We start from the raw sequence: 22,101 nt of genomic DNA, 5'->3' as shown, positions 1-22,101 counted from the left end.
GTGGTATCCTTCTATCGATCCAGTAGATATCTCACTGCTGATGCAATTCTCTATCTATATAAGAGCCAGGTACGTCCAAGGTGGAGTACTGTTGCCACATCTGGGCAGGAGCTGCTAGAAAGGCCTTATCCTGCCTTGATAGAGTTCAAAATAGACTTTGTAGCCTCGTAGAAGATGTCCTTTTCTCTTCCCTGCAACCTCTGTCTCACAGAAGAGATGTTGCGAGTTTGTCTTTGCTTTATCGTTATTTTCATGGCAAGTGCTCGACTGAGCTTCAATCTATGGCCCCCCTCGCCAAACTTTCACAAGAAACACTCGTTTAGCTGAAAACACTATCAATAATTTCCCCCACTCTTTATCTGTGTCTAAACCTAAACATAGATTCCATGAACAAAGCTTCTTTCTTAGAACTGCACGCCTGTGGAACTGTCTTCCGTTTTCCTGCTTTCCAGCTGACTACAATATGGTTGTCTTCAAGTTCAACGTAAATAAGTTTTGATGAACCGTTCCACTTAAGTTAACAAATTTACCAAATTTCCATTACTATCGATTACTATATTGTCCAATTGACTACTGTACATTCTTTAACACTTATCCTCGAGTGGCCTCTGGACCTCGATAAGTGGTGATACCTATGTAAAACAAAAAAAGTGTTAATGAGATTATGCAGTATTATTATATACATATATGATCTTGATTAATTGTTTATATTTTATATTTGAGTGAAGAGTTTATTTTTTCTATAAATGAAAACTCTATAATAAAGTATTGTAGGTAAATTGTATGAATTATTAACTGTTCCTTAAATTATTTATTCAAAAAAATGTTCTATATTTACTACATAAAATATATATTATGATGTTTACTACATAAAATGCTACAGGGTGGAATGATAAAATTGTCGTCATAGAAAAGACGACATGATTCCATTTCCGTTTAATGAAAACCGGTTTTCTTTTTTTGCTGGCAAACCTTAGCTGTGGCAGCAGGACTCCGCGTGGGGCCACAAGTCCAAGCCTTGGCTTCAGAAGGAGTGCTACAACTTTGTACCCTTTTCTAATTGCCCCCGCTTCTTCCCTGACCTAAACTTGTTGGACTACTTCATTTGGTCATACGTTGAGAACATCACCAACATGACCTCCCACAACACCAAAACCAGCCTGATCGATGCCATCTGTTAAGTATTCGCCGAGCTCCTGCTAGTGCTAGTGGAAAAGGCATGCTTCTAGTTCCGGACCTGTATCAAGGCGGTGATTGAGGCTGAAGGCGACTACATTGACATTGAATAGATGTCAGCTCTACTACATAATCAATTTATCTGAATTGATATTTTAGTAAAAGTTTTAAAATAAAGCTGTAGTATTTTTTTTCTTGAGGGCGACACTTTTATCATTCCACTCTGTACGATGATTTATTATGATCTTAATTACATTAAGTACGGTGAAATATGAAAAAACATTTTGTGCAGTGTTTTCTTCAAAACATAAAATTTATTTTATGGTTTATACAAGAATAAAATGATTGGAAAACGATGATCTAAAAGCTTCTATGTACCAGGACTACACCATTATATATTTCCGAACTAATGCTCAAGATGCAGCTGAAAAAATGACTTCAGATCTATGTATGTCACATGATTAAGTCAACCAATCCGATCTATGCATCTACAACTGACCCAGGCGCATAATCTTGTGAATTATACTTGTGGAACTTTATGCATTTTGCAAAGCAAATCGCTTCTAAAGTTCAATATTATTATAACGGCAATATAAGATGTAAGACCGTTTGCTTCTAAGATTTTGCGTTTTTTTACCAACATTTTACAGACAAGAGATTAACATATGGATTCATGGCATAACGGTTAAAAGCATTGATTTACTGTCAGTTCTAAGTGACACACTTCCTGAAGTTGAAGGTTCAATCTTTATTACAGGCGATAATAAATAAGAATTAAAAACATAAAAGTTGACCTCAAGGTCACCAGGTCTGCATGTTATTGTTTAAAAACAACATTAAACTACATCCAGTGATGACGCCCCAGTTTTTAATTTCGAGTCAGTGTGAAGTCACCATATAGTTATCATTGCACAAAGTTCTGCTCTAGCTCGAAATAGGAGTACCTATCGTCGCCCCCAGTATGAATAAAATAGAACCCTAACCTGAGAATAACATGACATCTATCTAATATCATATAAAAGGAACTTTGTTTATGTGTGTGTGAATTTGTTCCCTATGGATTCGAAAACGACTGAACCGATTTTTATGAAATTTCACATGAACATACTTTATGTGCCTGGCAGTGTTCTTAGATAGGTTTTATATTGGAATGTATTCGATAAATATCGATAATCGAAATAATCCGATGAAAGAAGGAACAGGCGATTTTATGGAATTCTGAATGGGTTGGTATGTCAATTACAAACAAAACAGAAAAAAGCTAAATAATATTGTATTTTCTTTAGTCTTATAGGACTTGTACGTCTCACCTGAATCGTAAAATTACGTCAGAAAGTAGAAACTTTTTAAAGTCGCATCATGCGCTTCATTATAAGATCATTTAAACTATCTGTTGAAAGCATCCTATCGAAATGTAGACAAAAGAAAATGTTTGTGAATGGATGAGCATAAACCAAGTGAACATGTTGGCACAAGATCGTAAAGCTTGGAGGATACTCGGCCATGTTAGTGCGTCTTCTGTAGCAGAGAAAACGTTTAAATAAAAATAATAAAACACATGTTTACCTGGTGACCATGACTAGTGTTCCGATTCAGACCACTGGTTCAAATGAGTACATACATTAGCTCAATCTCATGAGCAGGATTTCCTTTGCATGTGGCTGGGAACTGATTGTGAACTTGATATTCTCTGTATTCTTCCTCTTTCAGAGTAAGCTGGCATAGCCCAAACAGGGTTAATAGCACACCAGGTATTATTTGTTCAGTTTCGGTCTTCGTTGTTCATTGATAAACACATCTACAATGATACTAAGAATACAATGTGCCAAATTGTCAATAGCTCTGACACACCCTTTGCTTTATTAACGATCAGCGACATTTGTTTTTGAAAAAAGGAATTTGACAATTTTTGCTTTTTTTTTGTTGATTTACAATTTTTTTTTGATTTACAAATTTGTTTTTGTTGATTTAAAATTTTTTTTTGTTGATTTACAAATTTTTTTTGTTGATTTACAATTTTTTTTTTGTTGATTTACAATTTTTTTTTGTTGATTTACAAATTTTTTTTGTTGATTTAGCATTTTTTTTTATTTGATTTAAAATTTCTTTTTGTTGATTTACGATTTTGTTTTGTTGATTTACAATTTTCTTTTGATTTACAAATTATTTTTTTTTGATTTACAATTTTTTTTTTGGATTTACAAATTATTTTTTTTTGATTTACAATTTTTTTTGTTGATTTAGCATTTTTTTTTATTTGATTTAAAAAATTTTTTTGTTGATTTACAATTTTTTTTTGTTGATTTACAAATTATTTTTTTTTGATTTACAATTTTTTTTTTTTGATTTACAATTTTTTTTTTTGATTTACAATTTTTTTTGTTGATTTACAATTTTTTTTGTTGATTTACAATTTTTTTTTTTTGATTTACAATTTTTTTTTTTGATTTATAATTTTTTTTTTTGATTTACAATTTTTTTTTTTGATTTACAATTTTTTTTGTTGATTTACAATTTTTTTTGTTGATTTACAATTTTTTTTTTTTGATTTACAATTTTTTTTTGTTGATTTACAATTTTTTTTGTTGATTTACAATTTTTTTTTGTTGATTTACAATTTTTTTTTTTGATTTACAATAAAAGGGGTACTCTGGATAATAACCAAAACATTAACATTGCCTCAGTCTCGAAAGATTTCTTCTCTACTGAACGAGGAAAAAAACGATGAAGTGTTTTTTTGTTGATTTACAAATTTTTTTTTTGTTGATTTACAAATTTTTTTTGTTGATTTACAATTTTGTTTTGTTGATTTATAATTTTTTTTTTGTTGATTTATAATTTTTTTTTTGTTGATTTATAATTTGTTTTGTTGATTTACAATTTTTTTTGTTGATTTATAATTTTTTTTTGTTGATTTATAATTTTTTTTTTGTTAATTTATAATTTTTTTTTGTTGATTTACAATTTTTTTTGTTGATTTACAATTTTTTTTTTGTTGATTTATAATTTTTTTTTGTTGATTTATAATTTTTTTTTGTTGATTTATAAATTTTTTTTTGTTGATTTACAATTTTTTTTTTGTTGATTTACAATTTTTTTTTTGATTTACAAATTATTTTTTTTTTATTTACAAATTATTTTTTGTTGATTTACAATTTTTATTTTGTTGATTTACAATTTTTTTTTGATTTACAAATTATTTTTTTTTGATTTACAAATTATTTTTTGTTGATTTACAATTTTTTTTGTTGATTTACAATTTTATTTTGTTGATTTACAATTTTTTTTGTTGATTTATAATTTTTTTTTGTTGATTTATAATTTTTTTTTTTGTTGATTTACAATTTTTTTTGTTGATTTATAACTTTTTTTTTGTTGATTTACAATTTTTTTTTGTTGATTTATAACTTTTTTTTTGTTGATTTACAATTTTTTTTTGTTGATTCACAATTTTTTTTTGTTGATTTATAATTTTTTTTTGTTGATTCACAATTTTTTTTTTTTGATTTACAAATTTTTTTTTGTTGATTCACAATTTTTTTTTGTTGATTTACAAATTTTTTTTTGTTGATTCACAATTTTTTTTTGTGGATTTATAAATTTTTTTTTGTTGATTCACAATTTTTTTTTGTTGATTTATAATTTTTTTTTGTTGATTTACAATTTTTTTTTGTTGATTTATAATTTTTTTTTGTTGATTTACAATTTTTTTTTGTTGATTCACAATTTTTTTTGTTTATTTACAATTTTTTTTTGTTGATTTACAATTTTTTTTTGTTGATTTACAATTTTTTTTTGTTGATTTATAATTTTTTTTTTTATGATTTACAATTTGTTTTTGTTGATTTATAATTTTTTTTTGTTGATTTACAATTTTTTTTTGTTGATTTACAATTTTTTTTGTTGATTTACAATTTTTTTTTTTTATTTACAATTTTTTTTTTTGATTTACAATTTTTTTTGTTGATTTACAATTTTTTTTTGTTGATTCACAATTTTTTTTTGTTGATTTACAATTTTTTTTTGTTGATTTACAATTTTTTTTGTTGATTTACAATTTTTTTTTTTGATTTACAATTTTTTTTTTTGATTTACAACTTTTTTTTTTTGATTTACAATTTTTTTGTTGATTTACAATTTTTTTTTTTTGATTTACAATTTTTTTTGTTGATTTACAATTTTTTTGTTTTGATTTACAATTTTTTTTTGTTGATTTACAATTTTTTTTGTTGATTTACAATTTTTTTTTGTTGATTTACAATTTTTTTTTGTTGATTTATAAATTTTTTTTTGTTGATTTATAATTTTTTTTTGTTGATTTACAATTTTTTTTTGTTGATTTATAAATTTTTTTTTGTTGATTCATAAATTTTTTTTGTTGATTTACAATTTTTTTTTTGTTGATTCACAATTTTTTTTTGTTGATTTATAAATTTTTTTTGTTGATTTATAATATTTTTTTGTTGATTCACAATTTTTTTTGTTGATTTACAAATTTTTTTTTTTTTATTTACAATTTTCTGATTCTAGTTTTGTTTCCATGTAGTATCCCATAGCCTTCATATTATTATTATTATTATTATTATTATTATTATTATTATTATTATTATTATTGCTGTTGTTGTTGTTGTTGTTGTTGTTGTTGTTGTTGTTGTTGTTGTTGTTGTTGTTGTTGTTGTTATTATTATTATTATTATTATTATTATTATTATTATTATTAAACAGTCTCCATGCAAAGAAAACGTTTAAATAAAAATCCACCTATAGCTGCTGCCCTGCAAAGGGTTGTAGAGTCAGGAGATGTCCCTGATTGGCTTTTGAAAGGAAGAACAACACTGATTAGGAAAGATCCTGCAAAAGGAACAGATACCAATAATTATAGACCAATTACATGTCTGCCATTGATGTGGAAACTGTTGATTGGAATATTTGTGGAGAAAATTTATGAACATCTAGAGAGTAATGGTGTTTTTCCTGATGAACAAAAGGGGTGCCGGAAAGGCTCGAGAGGTACTAAAGAGCAACTACTAATTGATAAAGCAATAATGCAGGATGCAAAGAAGAAGAGGAATCTGAGCATAGCATGGATCGATTACAGAAAGGCTTATGACATGGTTCCTCATTCATGGATACATGAAACACTATTGATGATGAAGGGTGCTGAGAATGTAGTAGGGCTTTTGGAGACAAGTATGGCTTAATGGAAAACGGTGCTGACAGCAAACAGAGAGGAGATGAGACAGGTTGGCATTAAACGTGGGATATTTCAAGGAGATTCGTTATCGCCACTTCTTTTTGTAATGATAATGATGCCACTGAGCATCCTCTTGAAGAGAGAAAAACAGGGGTATAACTTTGGATCTGGTGACAGACGCCTCAACCATCTACTGTTTATGGATGATTTGAAAATATTCGGTAGAAATGAAAAGGAAATGGAGATACTGGTAGAACTTGTGGGGACATACTCAGAAGACATTGGGATGGGGTTTGGGATTAGTAAATGTGTAGTGCTGGTGATGAAAAGAGGAGTAAAGCTTCATTCGAATGGAATAGTGCTGACGAATGGAGAAATCATGAAAGAAATAGAAGGTACAGGATATAAGTATTTGGGAATGTTGGAGGGTGTAGGCATCATGAACAGAGAAATGAAGGAGAAAATCAGGAAGGAGTATCTTAGAAGAGTGAAACTAATTGCAAAGTGGAAACTGTATGGAAAAAACCTAATGAAAGCAGTGTTTTGAGATACAGTGCAGGAATTTTATAATGGTTTTACAAGGATTTGCATGCCATGAATATCAAAACAAGAAAGATTTTAGCAATGTTTGGTATATTTCACATACGAAGTAGCGTAGCAAGGCTGTATCAAAAGAGGAAAGATGGTGGGAGAGGATTGAAAAGTGTAAAAGATTGTGTTAGAACCGATGAGATGTCACTGAAGGAGCATGTGGTAAGAAGTGAGGAGTGGATGCTTAATGTTGTGGCTAATGAAATGGAGGTATGTGAGACCAAGGCTGATTATGTGAAACGTATGGATAGAGAAAGGGCAGAGGAACTGACTAGGAAGAAAATGCATGGAATGGAAGGTTCTTCCAGGATATAGCAGAAGTAACTGATGAAAGATCATGGCAATGGCTTAGAGCTGGGTATCTGGCTAAGAGTACTGAAGCTTTTGTTTGTGCAGCACAGGAGCAGGCATTAGGAACAAGAGTGTTCAAAAAAGTGATTATAGGAGAGGAAGTTGCTGCAGAATGCCGGATTTGTGGTAAGACCTCAGAGTCAATTGCGCACCTTGCAGCAGGGTGTAGTGGACTGTCCCAGAGAGAGTACTGCAAAAAACACAATCGCATTGGGAGGTGTGTAAGAGGGTTGGGGGTGAAGTGTGTTGGAAAATTGTTTGAGGAGGTGCCTGATGAAATGATAACAAGTGAGTATTGCAAGGTAGAGGTGTGGTGGGGCAAAAGTGTCATAACGACAAAACAATTGGAACAGAATCGTCCAGATTTGGTCGTCATTGACAAGGTCTCAAAAAACTGGCAGATTGTAGACTTTTTAGTACCCTGGGATAGGAATGTGTGAGAGAAGGAGAATGAGAAGTGGAGCAATTATGCTACATTGGCCTTGGAGATAAGGCGTATACACGGGGTTAAAACACAAATAATCCCGGTCGTAGTTGGTACACTAGGAGTAGTATCAAGTCGTCTGGAAGGACAATTGAAAAAAACTACAAATCCTTAATGTTTTAGGTGGCCTTCAGACCTCTGCAATTATAGGTACCACCAACATCCTTAGGAAAACCCTTGATCTTTGAAGCTCCTGGTTTGAAGCCGGGATTAAGGAAAAAACCCTGGAAATGAATCCCATCCCTTTCCAGAGAGACGTTGATAAACGAAATCAGAATAATTTTATTATTATTATTATTATTATTATTATTATTATTATTATTATTATTATTGTTGTTGTTGTTGTTGTTGTTATTATTATTATTATCATTATTCACTCTCCCCAATTGAAATGAATGGCTCTCGTCTTCAGGAAGCTTTTGGGACTGACCTTCACTCCTAATCTGAAATAGAATACATGCTGCATCCAATCTGTTGCCAAGATCGCTGAAAAAATCGTTAGATCACTCTAGTAGGTATCTCATTGCTAATCCTTTACCTGTACAAGAGCCAGGTACACCCTAAAATGGAATACTCTTGCCACAACCGGGCAGCTTTGAAACCTAGTAGGTGATACCCTATTCTCTTTCCTGCAACCTTTTACTCACAGAAGAGACGTCGCAGGCCTGTCTCTGCTCTATCTTTATTTTCATGGCAAATGCTCGACTGAACTCTAATCTATGGTCTTTCCTTGCCAAACTTTGACAAAAAATACCCGGCTAGCAACAACCACTATATACGATTTCCTCTACTCTCTTTCTGTGCCAATCTAAACACAGATTTTATGAACAAAGCTTCTTTCCTATAACTGCCCGTCTGTGAAACACTGTACCACTGGCCTGCTTCCTGGTTGAATACAACATGGTAGCCTTTAAATCCAATGTAAACAAGTTCTTGTAGAACAGTCCCCATAAATAATCAAATTCTACCCAATTTACACCATTAACGATTACAACACTACTTATATTCATTAACCCTTATCCTCAAATGGCCTTCGGGCCTTGATTAGTGGTAACTCCCAAGTAAAAAAAAAAGCATAAAAAATATGATTATTTATATAAGTAAATATGAATTAACTTATATAATATTTACTTATGTATATAATATATATATATATATATATATATATATATATATATATATATAATTGTATGATTAAATTATTTGCATTCTTTACTTGTACTTAAATATAATTTTAATATTTCTTTTTCTTTTCTTTCCATTTATTTTTAATACCTGCCTGCAGCTTTTCGCAGTCGATAACTGCGTGGAAGACTGGAGAATTGCGATCTCGTGGCGCCGAGGGATACAGTTATTGTTAGAGATCGTCGTCTGTGCCATCCATCCTATTCCCGGAGATTTCTATTTCATGTGGTCAACATCTTTAAATAAACAGAAAACGGTACAAGTACCAGTGGACATTATTCTATCCTTACCAATGTTTCTCCGACTTTACCTGATTTGTCGGGTGATGCTTTTACACAGTAGACTGTTTACCGATGCCTCTTCTCGGAGTATAGGTGCCCTAAATCGGATCAACTTTGACACACGCTTTGTCATGAAGACACTCATGACAATCTGTCCAGGAACTGTTTTGCTTGTCTTCATGTTATCATTATGGATAATCGCCAGTTGGACATTACGTGCATGCGAAAGGTAAGTCATTCTTTTGCTTTATTGAAATTTATGATGAAGCAACGGTTGCCTAATCATTAACCAAGACAATGTATTTATGTATCAATTTGGAAATCCTAATGATTAGGGCTATGACAACAGCTTATTCTTTTCATTGGTTTTACTCTCGAGTATATATCCGACACAGTTAGGCTGAATTAATCAACCGAAAATCACATCACATCACTCTACATAAAAACATGAAAGACATCAACGGATATATACCTGAGAATCAAAACAAGGAAAAGAATATGCTGTTGTCATAGCCCTACTAATGATCCATTTTCTAAAAATGATTTCAATTTTCTTAAAATTATGGTAGCCTTGATGAGAAGAGACATTATTTCATATATGTTGTACAATACCTGTCGAGAGTATGTTAAATTGTTTCATATATGTATTTAAATTACCTGTCTTAGGGTAGGTAAAATTATTTTAAATATGTGTTGTACATACCCCGTTCTCGTGAAGGTAATGGACCTGATGTCATCTCATTAGCATCAGACAAAGTCAAACTATTTGCCAAGAACTTTACAGCTAATTCTACCCTATGCGACCAAGGCCATCACCCCCCCCCCGTATTTCCTCCTGTAACAGACAACATGCTATGCAACATAAAAATATCTGTGCATGAGGTCGCTAAGCTAATCAAGAACCTTGATTCCAGTAAAGCAACTGACGGCATTCCAATTATAGTGTTAAAAAAGCTACAACCAGAACTTGGCCCCGTACTTATAAAAATGTTTAAGCGTTGCCTTAATGAGAATTGCTTCCCAACACCCTGGAAAACCTCATCAGTATGTCCTGTATTTAAGAATTAAGGTGATAGGTCATCTCCCTCTCAGTACAGACCAATAAGTCTCCTGCGCGTCATAAGTTGTTGGAATCCATATTAAATAAAGAAGTAGTCAACCACCTCACCAGAAATAACCTTCTAAGTGACATGCAATATGGTTGCCGTTCTGCTAGATCTATAGCAGATGTGTTAACAGTTACAGTACTAATCATATTTATTGGCACGGTCTCATTTTCTCTTAAAAATCCTTCAGAAAATGGTTCACTTAAAGGAAATCACAAACTATAATATATATTTTGAACTGCTCTTTCCAACTCAACAATCGAATTTAAAAAAAAAAATGAATAATAAAGAAATTACAAACGCTATTTCAAAATTCACTTGTTCAAATTTATTGACACCGTAATTCTAATGTGTGATCTTTAGCCTTAATTACTTGTTGTAGTCGTTTATTATAGTTTTCCACTAACTTGTAGCACACTCTTCAGCAGTAAATTTAGCCCATTCCTCCTGACAATAATCCTCTAACTGAGCGAGATTCTTGGGCTTCCTCTCCATTACCCTCAATTTTAAAATCCTCCACAAATTTTCAATGGGATTGAGGTCCAGGCTCTGGGATGGCCACTCCAAAACATTGATATTGTTGTCCTCAAGCCATTTCTTAGTCAGATAAGCCGAATGGTTTGGGTCATTACCTTGCATGAAGCACCAATTTCGACTAAGTGACAGCTCTCTAGCAGAGTCCTTCAGGTTTTCATTCAGGATTTTAACATAATCCTTCTTTTCATGATGTCTGTGACCTTAACAAGTTCTCGTGGTCCAGTGGCAGCAAAGCATTCCTAAAACATCAAACTGCCTCTGCCGTGCTTCACAGTTGGTATGGTGTTCTTAGGTAAGAAGGCTTCACCAGATTTCCTGTAAACAGAAGAAACACTATTATGGCCGATTATCTCAAATTTCGTTTCATCAGACGATATAACATGTTTTCCGAAGGCAGCATCTTTATCAATATGGCGCTTTGCAAACTCTAGCCTTGCTTTCAGATGCACAGATTTCAATAAGGGAGTCTTCCTCGGGCGACATGCTTTCAAACCAGCTCTCTTCAAAACTCTACCAACTGTGTGTCGAGACACGTTCACTCCAGAGCTTCTCTGTTCCTCTACAACCTCGCCAGCAATGATCCTTGGGTTTTAGTTGACACATCGAACTATTTTTCGCTCTGCTCTCGTGAACAGTAGCTTTTTTCTCCCCCGACCTTCCAAATTCATAACGTGACATTGTGATTTGAACTTCTTTACTATGGTTCGAGCAGTGGATTTGGGAAGGTTTACCTTCTTAGAAATCTTATCATAGCCATACCCTTTGGAATGATACGCTATCACACGCTTCCTGGGGTCTTCACTGTGTTCCTTAGTCTTAACCATAACGAAAATTCCTTGATTTAAATTAATTCAAAGCAAACGCTGTCTAAAAATTATCTGAAAAAGAAAACATTTTTAAATTAACATTAAATAAACATAATAAGGCTTCAAAGAGAAAACAAACCATGTCAAACATGGAATTGGTTGTAATAGATGAAAATAATAAGGCGTGCCAATAATTTTTAACATATTAATTTAGAAATTTCGTTTGTAATTTTTTTAGTATTCAATTTTTTGAAGGCCAATTGTTGCATCGAAAAGAGCAGTTCAAAATACACATGATACTACATAATAACCTTTGATTTTTATGAGATTCTATTAATAAAATATGATTTTTATTGGACCGTGCCAATAAATGTAATCATGACTGTATATCACATAAGATTGGTGAATCTCTCGACAAAGGCTTCCTTTCAAGGGCAGTTGCTCTTGACATATCAAAGACCTTTGATAGGGTATGACATAAAGGCCTACGTCAGAAGATTTCCAGCTACAGTATAGCTGGAAATGTCTTCTCAATTATTAAATTATTTCTCTTTGATAGGCTCATAAGAATCGTGGTTAATGGACAGAAATCAGAAGCGCACAGTATTAATCCTGGAGTCCCTCAGGGGTCCATCCTGGGCCCAACTTTCTTCCTGATCTACATCCATGATCTCTCAAAACGCACACTTAGATCATTCGTTGATGACACTACGCTGATGACACTACATCTATGGCAACATATCAAAGGCCATAAATGATCAAGTTCTCTCTGATTCTCTCTTGAGTGCATGGTACAATGGAGGAAGAGGTGGCTGGTTACTTTTAATGCATCTAAAACCAAGTTTCTATCTTTACATCATCAACGCTCTGTTCCCCATCTGACATCAATTGAAATGTATGATGCTCGTCTTGGAGAGGCTCCATGTTTTGACAAGCTTCTGGGCTTGATCTTTACTCCTGATCTGAAATAGAACATGTACACGTATATCAAGTCTGTTGCCAAGGTTGCTGGAAAAATGGTGGGATCCTTCTACCGCTCCAATAGATATCTCAATGCCGATGCAATTCTCTAAAGCCAAGTAAGTCCAAGGATGGAGTACTGTTGCCACATCTGGTGAGAAGCTGCTAGAAGCAACTTATCCTGCCTTGATAGACTTCAAAATAGATTTCGTGGCTTAGTGGAGGATGTCCTTATCTCTTCCCTGCAACCTCTTTCCAACAGAAGAGTCTATGTGAGCCTCTTTTTGTTTTATCATTATTTCCATGGGAAGTGCTCGTCTGAGCTCCAATCGCTGGTCCCCCCTCGCCAATCTTTCATAAAAAAACATCCATCTAGCTTAAACCACTGTCAATAATTCCTCCCACTCTATATCTGTGCTTAAATCAAAATGGAGATTCCATGAACAAAGCTTCTTTCTTAGAACTGCACGCCTGTGGAACTGTCTTCTCTTTTTTTTTTTTTTTCACATGCTTTTCCTCCTTCACAGTACGTGTTGAAGCCTGCCTGCCTGCCTACTACCACTTTTTGGGTTTTTTGCTCAACACACACCTCCAAACACCCGGGCAACGCCGAGCACCCAGGCTAGTTTATATATATATATATATATATATATATATATATATATATATATATATATATATATATATATATATATATTAAACCGATTGCATTGAACACTTCCATCAGGTAATGGAAATGAATAGATACTCTAACACCATTATCAAGTATATGAAGAACCCTTAAATTGAACAGGAAGATTTAAAATACCTCGCTTCGGTGCCAAAATCATGACAGCAAACTGCAAAGTTATCAGAAGATAGGATCCTCATATGCACCTTGCCCATTTAGGTCCATCTTTGAAACAGCAGCTAGCTACATGCAAACACCAAAATAGCCTATCTTCGTACACGCTAACTAATTGTTGAATATATATATGTGTGTGTGTGTGTGTGTGTGTGTGTGTGTGTGTGTGTGTGTGTGCGTGTTTTGTGGTAAAATATGATTTTTTAAATTATATTTCACATTTTTTATATACCAATCCTTTTTGTTTAGAATATAATAACAAAGCATATGTAAAATAATAACATCGTAGCTACATTTCAAATTCCAAATATTTATTTTTTTACCAAACAGATTTTTCAGCATCCAAAATTTCGATACATTCTTTTATAGATCTGATTTCTTACGCAGAAACAATCATTATTATTATGTCAGTATCGAATTTTTCTTGCATATATACGTCAGAAAACAGAATTTTTTTGTTTAGAAATAAAAAAGCATGATAATGTAATGTTGAAGAAATACAAAGAAGACCCAGCAATGCGTGTTTACTTAGGTAGCCATCTTTGTTTAATGATAAAGCTATTTTAATCTTCTTGTTTTCGTGCAAAAATATTCAGAATGGTGTTAGTCTAGGACAAAAGTATTTATATGATAATGTTATTTTATTTCAACTAATATTTATTGTCTAAATCAGTTAACACGGGTTATATCTGAAATAGGTTTATTTAGGTTGTGGATACGAAAGGAACTCATTACTTTTCAAACAGCATTTTGTATTTTATAGAGTGGTCTATTTTATTTTCGTATTATATATCTATATTCTAAAGGATTAATAATTAAGTATTTCTCTAATATTTATAAAGTACAAGTATATAGAAATGTAAAATATAATTATATTTCAAATAGATCAATATTAGTAAAAATAATAGTGCATCAGAATTTATCATAAAAGTTTAATAAAAAAAAACTATTAATTGGAATTGTCTAAGGGACATAATTCAACTAGAGATTTTCTCAGTTTTTTTTCTTGTACTTTCGAAAAAATTGCTTAAAATATTTTAAAATTTCCATTAAAGTTGTTATATATATATATGTATATATATATATATAAATATATATATATATATATATATATATATATATATAATTAAATAGTAAGTAGTAAAAAACTGAAAAAGTGCTCAATACTACTGTAGACCAGAAATATATATTTTTTATTACCGTTTTTTATCTACTTAGTTAAGCAGATAAAAAACGGGAATATATATGTGCATATATATTTTAGTTATCAAATATATATGGCATATATATTTGATAAATTACTACCTTGCTCTACCTACATATTGAACACATGTTGAAGTAAATACTTAAAGTTTACTCATAAATTTATACTTTCATATATTCATCTATGTGATTAAATTAAGTAGTCATATATATATATATATATATATATATATATATATATATATATATATATATATATGAGGAAAAGATATCGATAATAGAAAAATATATACTGATGCATATAGATTCATTGATTCATTTGAAACAAAGGAATAAAATAGAGTGTGTAGGGGTAATAAAAACTCTGTTAGACATAATATATATATATATATATATATATATATATATATATATATATATTACATGGGGGGCACACCACTTATCAAGGCCCGGAAGCCACTCAGGGTACGGGTTATTGTGTGTACAATAATCAATGGGATAATATCGTAGTAATAATTGGTATTAGAGATTTGATAAGGTGGCTTACTTAAGGGGGCGATTAATCAGGAATTTGTTTATGTTGGACTTGAAGACATCCAAGTTGTAGTCCGGTGGGAAACTGGCAACGGGAAGAGAATTCCATAGGCGTGCACTTCTCAGAAAGAAGCTTTGTTCATGGAATCTACGTTTTGATTAAGGCACAGATAAAGAGTGGGGGAAATTACTGACAGTAGTCTTTATCGTGAAAGATTGGCGAGGGGGGGGGGCAGAGAAAGGAGCTCGGACGATCACTTGCCATGGAAATAACGATAAAACAAAGACAGGCTCGCAACGTCCCTTCTGTGGGAGAGAGGTTGCAAGGAAGAGAAAAGGGCATCCCCCACTAAACCACAAAGTCTATTTTGTACTCTGTCAAGGCAGGATATGCTGTTTTTAGAAGCACCAGCCCAGATGTGGCAGCAGTACTCCATCTTTGGACGTACTTGGCTTTTATACAGATAGAGAATTGCATCAGTAGTTAGATATCTTCTGGAGCGGGAGAAGGATCCCACCATTTTCCCAGCAGCCTTGGCAACAGACTTGATATACGTGTTCCATTTATGATTAGGAGTAAAGGTCAAAGCCAGGAGCTTGTCAAAATATGAAGCCTCCCCAAGACGAGAGCCATCCATTTCAATTGACGCTCGATGAGGATCAGAGCGTTGATGATGTAAAGATAGAAGCTTGGTTTTGGATGCATAAAAACTAACCAGCCACCTTTTACCCCACTGTACCACATGCTCAAGATCAGAGAAGAGAGAATCAGAGAAATCTTTTTCATTTACGGCCTTTGATGTGTTGCCATAGATGGTCGTGTCATTAGCATAGATGTCAACGAATGATTTAAGTATGTGCTCTGGAAGATCATTGAGCAGGAAGAGAGTTGGGCCAAGGATGGACCTCAAGCATTAATACTGTGGGCCTCTGATTGCTGCCCATCAACCACTACTCTTATGAGCCTATCAGAGAGAAATGATTTAATTATTGAGAAAACATTTCCAGTGATACCATAGCTAAATCTTGTGAAGTAGGCCCTTATGCCATACCTTATCAAAGGCCTTTGATATGTCAAGAGCAATTGCCCTAGAAATGAAGCCTTTGTCAAGAGAGTCACTAATCCTATGAAATATAAGTCTTAGCACATCTGCTGTAGATCTAGTAGAATGGAAACCATATTGTGTGTTACTAAGAAGGTTGTTTCTGCTGAGGTGGTTGACTACTTCTTTATTTAATATGGATTCCAGTAACTTACTCATGACGCACAAGAGACTTATTGGTCTGTACTGAGAGGGAGATGACTTATCACCTGAATTCTTAAATACAGGGCACACTGATGAGGTTTTCCAAGGTGTTGGAAAACACGTCTCCTTAAGGCAACGCTTAAACAGTTTTGTAATTATGGGGGCAAGTTCTGGTTGAAACTTTTTCAACACTATAATTGGAATGCCGTCTGGGCCAGTTGCTTTACTGGAATCAAGGTTCTTGATTAGTTTGGCGACCTCACACACAGATATTTAAATACCATCTGAAACGTTTGATCTTTTCAAGATAGGTCATTCAATGAAACATAAGTCGAAATTGATTGCAATCTTCTACATTAATGCCATTCTCTTTAAAATGATTTGAAGTGTCAAGTAAAATCTAATTTCATTTTGATTGCTATGAAGATTATTCAGTGTCATAGGAAAATGGGAGAAAGATCTAAGCAGAGAGTGAAGTTTATTTGACTGCTTGCAACTTGTAAAACATGAATCGAAAGATAATCTTGATCAGACTTTTCTTGTTTATATATATATATATATATATATATATATATATATATATATATATATATATATATATATATAAATTTAAAAGAGATTAGAATAATAGTCTAAAGAGCTAAGTGTATTTTAATGTAATAGTGAAATTACTAGTTTAATTAAAATACAGGAAATGCTCGTTGTAATTTAGATATATAATAAGCTCGATAGTTAAATGTCCTAGAGCTAATTCAATATTAAGTAATGTGATTTATAATTTAAAAATTAAAAAAAAAATTTTTTAATTTAAAAATCAAATTTTAATTAAATTAAAAATCAGTTTCATAAGAAGGAACAACAACAAAGTCAATTATCTGTACGATCGTTTCGGAAATCCGTGCTTTTTATTTGTGGTATACATGAAGTCACGTAGAACAGTTATACATAGTTTTTTTTGGTAAGCACGGTCTCCTCATCAGCAAATTTAGGAGGATTTCTATTGAATTGAAAAGACACCAAAAATAAACCTAGCATTAAAAGTAAGGCAGATGAATCTGAAAAATTGAAATAAAAGGTTTGGATTTAAAATTTATAAGAAAATTAGTATAGGTTAGAGATAGAAATGAGTAGAAAAAAAAAAATATTTTTTTTGAATTTACATAATAAATTTGATTTAAAAATATATAGAGATAGTTACCTTTTAGTTTTTCTTTTTTTGAAATCAGGAACTGTGTTTAAAGTAGTCATTTAGATGTTTGCTATAGCTTTTTATTTTATTGAATGATGAATTTTAAAAGGGCGACGCTCGTGCAGTAAATTGTTTCCGTTAAAGTATTTTGATTTAAAGACGCTACAGTTAATATATATAGAGAGAATATTTATTTTGCAAGTTTTTAAGGGGAGATAATTGTCATGTGTTATTGGCTTTATTTATTATTTGATTTACAAGTCTAAGGGCGGTAATTGGTCTAAGTTAATTTATTAAAAAAAAAAAAAATTGTAATCTATTTTTACTAATGAGTGATTTTTAATGATTTAAGGTGGTTTATATTTATTAAATTTAAACCAACGTTTATGATTACATGATAGAAGCTCGTGTCTTGAATTTACTAGTTTGGTTGTATTTTTTATATCTTCATATTTTAAAATTTTTAGGGTTTCTTTTGTACATAGTGTACAAAATTTATCTCCTGGTTTATATGATTTGCAAGTCTCAATTATTTGCCATTTTAAGTTGAAAGAAATATTGCTATTTTTTAGTTGCCAAATATAGTTGGATAGAGTAGTTTGGTTTGATAGAGAGTTATTTTTAAAAGAATGTTTGTGCGTTGAAATTCTATGTTTTATTGGGCCAGATGTGGAACCAATATATATTACCTCTTGATTATTATGATTATTTTCCGTTAGGTCTATTGTTGGATTATAATGTGGTGGGTTGATTAGTAATTGATCGGTAGATTGATTTAAGTTGGTGTTATTATTTAATCTGGTAGTTGAGTTATGGCTGTTGATAGGTTCTTGTATATTTGGAGTTTTTGATAATGTGCTATAGATAACATTTTTAATTTTACATGAGCCTTGTAGGGGACATTTATTTTTTCTTCTACAGTTACAGTCCGATGTATTTTGTATAGTTGTATTTTGTAGTTTATTAATTTTCTTATTATTAGAGCTAATTATTTTCTGATGAAGGTTAGGCATAGTAGAGTAAGAGACTTTAATTGTGTTCTTATTGAAAATCTTATTATATCTATGGGGGGCTTTAAAGTTCTTATCTAATATTTTAAAAAATTCTCTAGCTATGTTTGTTTCTAGGTTTTTGGAATACGGGGGGTTGAACCATAGGATCTCCTTGTGTCTATTCTTACGTTTGCGGGTTTTAGTTTGTTGTTTATTTGTATTATTATCTAATATTTGTAGTTTGGTTTTATCTTTTTTTGTCTCTTGGTTATTTTTCTTAACTCGTATACGGGAAGACATTGCCATATTATACTACGCTCTTAATAGGTTTATTTTTAATGCAGTTTATGTTTCTATCATTTTCATTTATGAATTTAATTTGTGAATTATATCCAGAGTTTTTAAGGGCTTCGTTATAGTATTTTTCATTTTTGGTAAATATTGATTTAGTAGAAGACAGTCTTGAAATTCTTAGAGCGATATTGGGAACTATTGATTTTAATATTGATTTAGGGTGGTTTGATTGATTGTGGACATATAGAAGTGATTGGTTAGGTTTATGGTATGGTTCAAAGGTAGAATTTTCAAGATTTAAGGTTATGTCTAAGAAATTAACAATTTTTTTTTAGGGTCGATTTTTATACTAAGTCCATAATTTTTAAATAATTTATGTAGAGCTTTAATTGCTTTTTCATAATTTTTATTAGTAGAATTCGTTATGAAAAGTGCATCATCTCTATATAGCCCTCCTTCAAGTTTGAATTGTTTATGGAGTATACAATGTATTTCATTTAAAAGGAAAAGGCCAACTAGATCAGTGACCTGAGTCGAGTCCGTCGATCCCATTAAAATGTTGAAGTGGTTAGGGGTATTTTTCCTGGTCCAATATTTATTATCAAATGTTATTAAAGACTGTCTAGCTATAAGTATTAGTTTAGTTTCGTCTTGAGTTATATTAGTTAATTTTCGTGCCATTAATAGAGATTTATTAAGTAGGATAGGTGATATAGATTGGTAATATGATTCAATGTCAAAAGAAAGAAATTTAATATTATTTTTATTTTGAATATTAGAAAACCAGTCGATTACTTGGTTGGAAGATTGCCATAGTGGGTATTTTATTATGGATTTAATTTTGGGGATAATTCTATCTAATATGTTTTTACTAACCAGTCCTATATCTGATTTCGAGGGGCAAATGAGTCTAATAGTAGGGTTAATATTGAAGCTGTGTTTGTGGTCTTTTAAAGTAAATCTCGGGGTACCTGGTACCGTTATTTCTGTGTATTTATCTATTTTAAGTTTAGTTAAAATGTTTTTTGCATCATTATTTATTTTATTTAGTGCTGATTTATTAGTAGTTTTATAATTTTTATTAAGTTCTTTATATATTAGATTTTTATATTGTATATAGTCCATTGTGTAGAAATTTCCAGTTTTATCTGCCGGTACTATGAGTTTATTTTGGTGGCTTATAGAAATAGATTTTGAAAATTTATTTATTTTTTTAAGTGTTGGAGTGATATATTTTTTATTTTTCTTAAATTTAATATTTTTAATCAGGTTGATTAAGTCATTTTCAAAATTTTCAGTGTCTATATATATATAATTTTAAGCCCCCCTCTTTGGGTAGAGCACTGTCGTTAATCATCTCACCCGCTACTTAATTGGCTGAAAATGCAAAGCTCGTTGTTTGTTTGAACAGGCGATTTGAGCACTATACAATGGTGGCGGGTGTCTATTTAAATAGACATTCCAATGAGTTATTTACAGGCGTCCATTTCATGGTCGAGTGGGAGAACTGCCGACTGTCAACACGACGGTTCTAGGTTAAATCCTTGGCTTGGGAAAGATGCTAGTCTAGCAGCACTGATGAGTTGTGATACAACGAAACAGGACTGTATGTTGATGACTACAACTATATATATATATATATATATATATATATATATATATATATATATATATATATATATATATATATATATATATATATACTAGCATTTCATCCTGGAGTTGCCCGGGTGTTTGGAGGTGTGTATTGAGCAAAAAGAAAAAAGAAAAGAGGTAGTAGGAAGGCAGACTCGAACCCGTACTGCAAAGGAGGAAAAGAACAGTGACATAGGTTTAAATTAAGGCTAGACAATCGAAAAGACGGGATGACTTTCAAAAATATCGGTGAAAAATGTGACACCTCCCTGTAGAAATGTGCCCAGTTTAGGGTTAAGAAATTAATGTTTTTAGCCAATTTTTCGGTATTTGTCGTCTGAGGGGTCCAGCTTCAAAACGATATTGATCTTGTGAAAATTCGTCGCCTCTGTCGAAAGTTTTAGGCAGACATGCAAACATACATCCATACATTTATATATAGGTAGCTTAAATTTTCGACCCAAACTGATTAAAAAGCTTGCCCTATCTCTGAATACCCTTCATGTAAAATTTCAAATGTTTAGACCAGAAATTGTCTAAGTAATTTGGTAGAGACCGCAGAGGTCACTTTTTTTTAACTTTGACCCCTATTTTGGCCTCTTAACATTTATTATTTTAGGGTCAAATCAAGTTATTAAGTAAGATCCATGTCCAAGGAACCTTTATCTAAATTTCAATTATTTATATCTAAAATTGGCAGAGGAGTTTGGTAGAGTTCTCAAAGGTCAAATCGTTGAACTTTGACCTCTTAACAGCCGAATTATTGGCTGAAAACGGATTACGAAGATTTTCCCAAATCTCAATACCCTGTATATAAAATTTCGTGTCTGTAGACTGAAAATTGACAGAGTTATTGCTTAGGTAAATGTACACAGACAGACACACAGACACACACACAGACAGACACTTTAACTTTTATATATATATATATATATGAATAGGTAAAACAATTAAACACAGGAAGAAAAAAAACAAACATGTATTTTGTCCTAACGCACACACACACGCACGCACACACACACAAACACACACACACACACACACACACACACACACATATATATATATATATATATATATATATATATATATCAGGGGCGGAGATGGGACTAGTGTCACTTGTGCCCGGCACGACCAATAACGCGACCAATGTTATTCAAAATGGATTAAAAAATAGATCGGTCGGCCAGAGAAATGTAGCCGAGAAGCGAGAAATTATCAAAGATGGGCGCCCAACTCCTTTATTGGTGAATAAGGTTAGAAATCGTTCGTTCCAATCCAAATGATTTATTGACATTGACTGGTTATGTTCGAGTAAATCTGAAGAAAAACTCTATTGCTGGCCTGGCTTGCTTTTCACGTCTAAATCAGGACAATCATGGACTGATATTGGCAACTTACGTTAGTCAATCTGTGCTATACAATGGAGAGTCACGCAATAGCAACTATGATGACTTACTTTGATTCCATGGATCATGGGTTGGGAACTGAA

General features: G+C 31.9%; 1 protein-coding gene across 2 annotated transcripts in view; it reads left to right on the top strand.

Annotated features, from left to right (window-relative positions):
- The window catches only part of LOC145266837 (uncharacterized), a 791,045-nt gene that overhangs the window by 450,362 nt on the left and 318,582 nt on the right, over positions 1-22,101 (top strand). For both annotated transcript variants that reach the window (XM_080122656.1, XM_080122655.1), the window contains exon 3: positions 9,082-9,491. In XM_080122656.1, coding sequence (XP_079978782.1) covers positions 9,082-9,491 — 410 coding nt within the window. The remainder of the gene's footprint in view (positions 1-9,081; positions 9,492-22,101) is intronic.

This window comes from Euprymna scolopes, chromosome 4 (genome assembly GCF_053919585.1).
Source record: "Euprymna scolopes isolate OS-2025 chromosome 4, ASM5391958v1, whole genome shotgun sequence".
Lineage (NCBI taxonomy): Eukaryota > Metazoa > Mollusca > Cephalopoda > Sepiida > Sepiolidae > Euprymna > Euprymna scolopes.
Note: the sequence above shows the minus strand (reverse complement) of the source record. Positions and strands in the feature narration are given on the sequence as shown.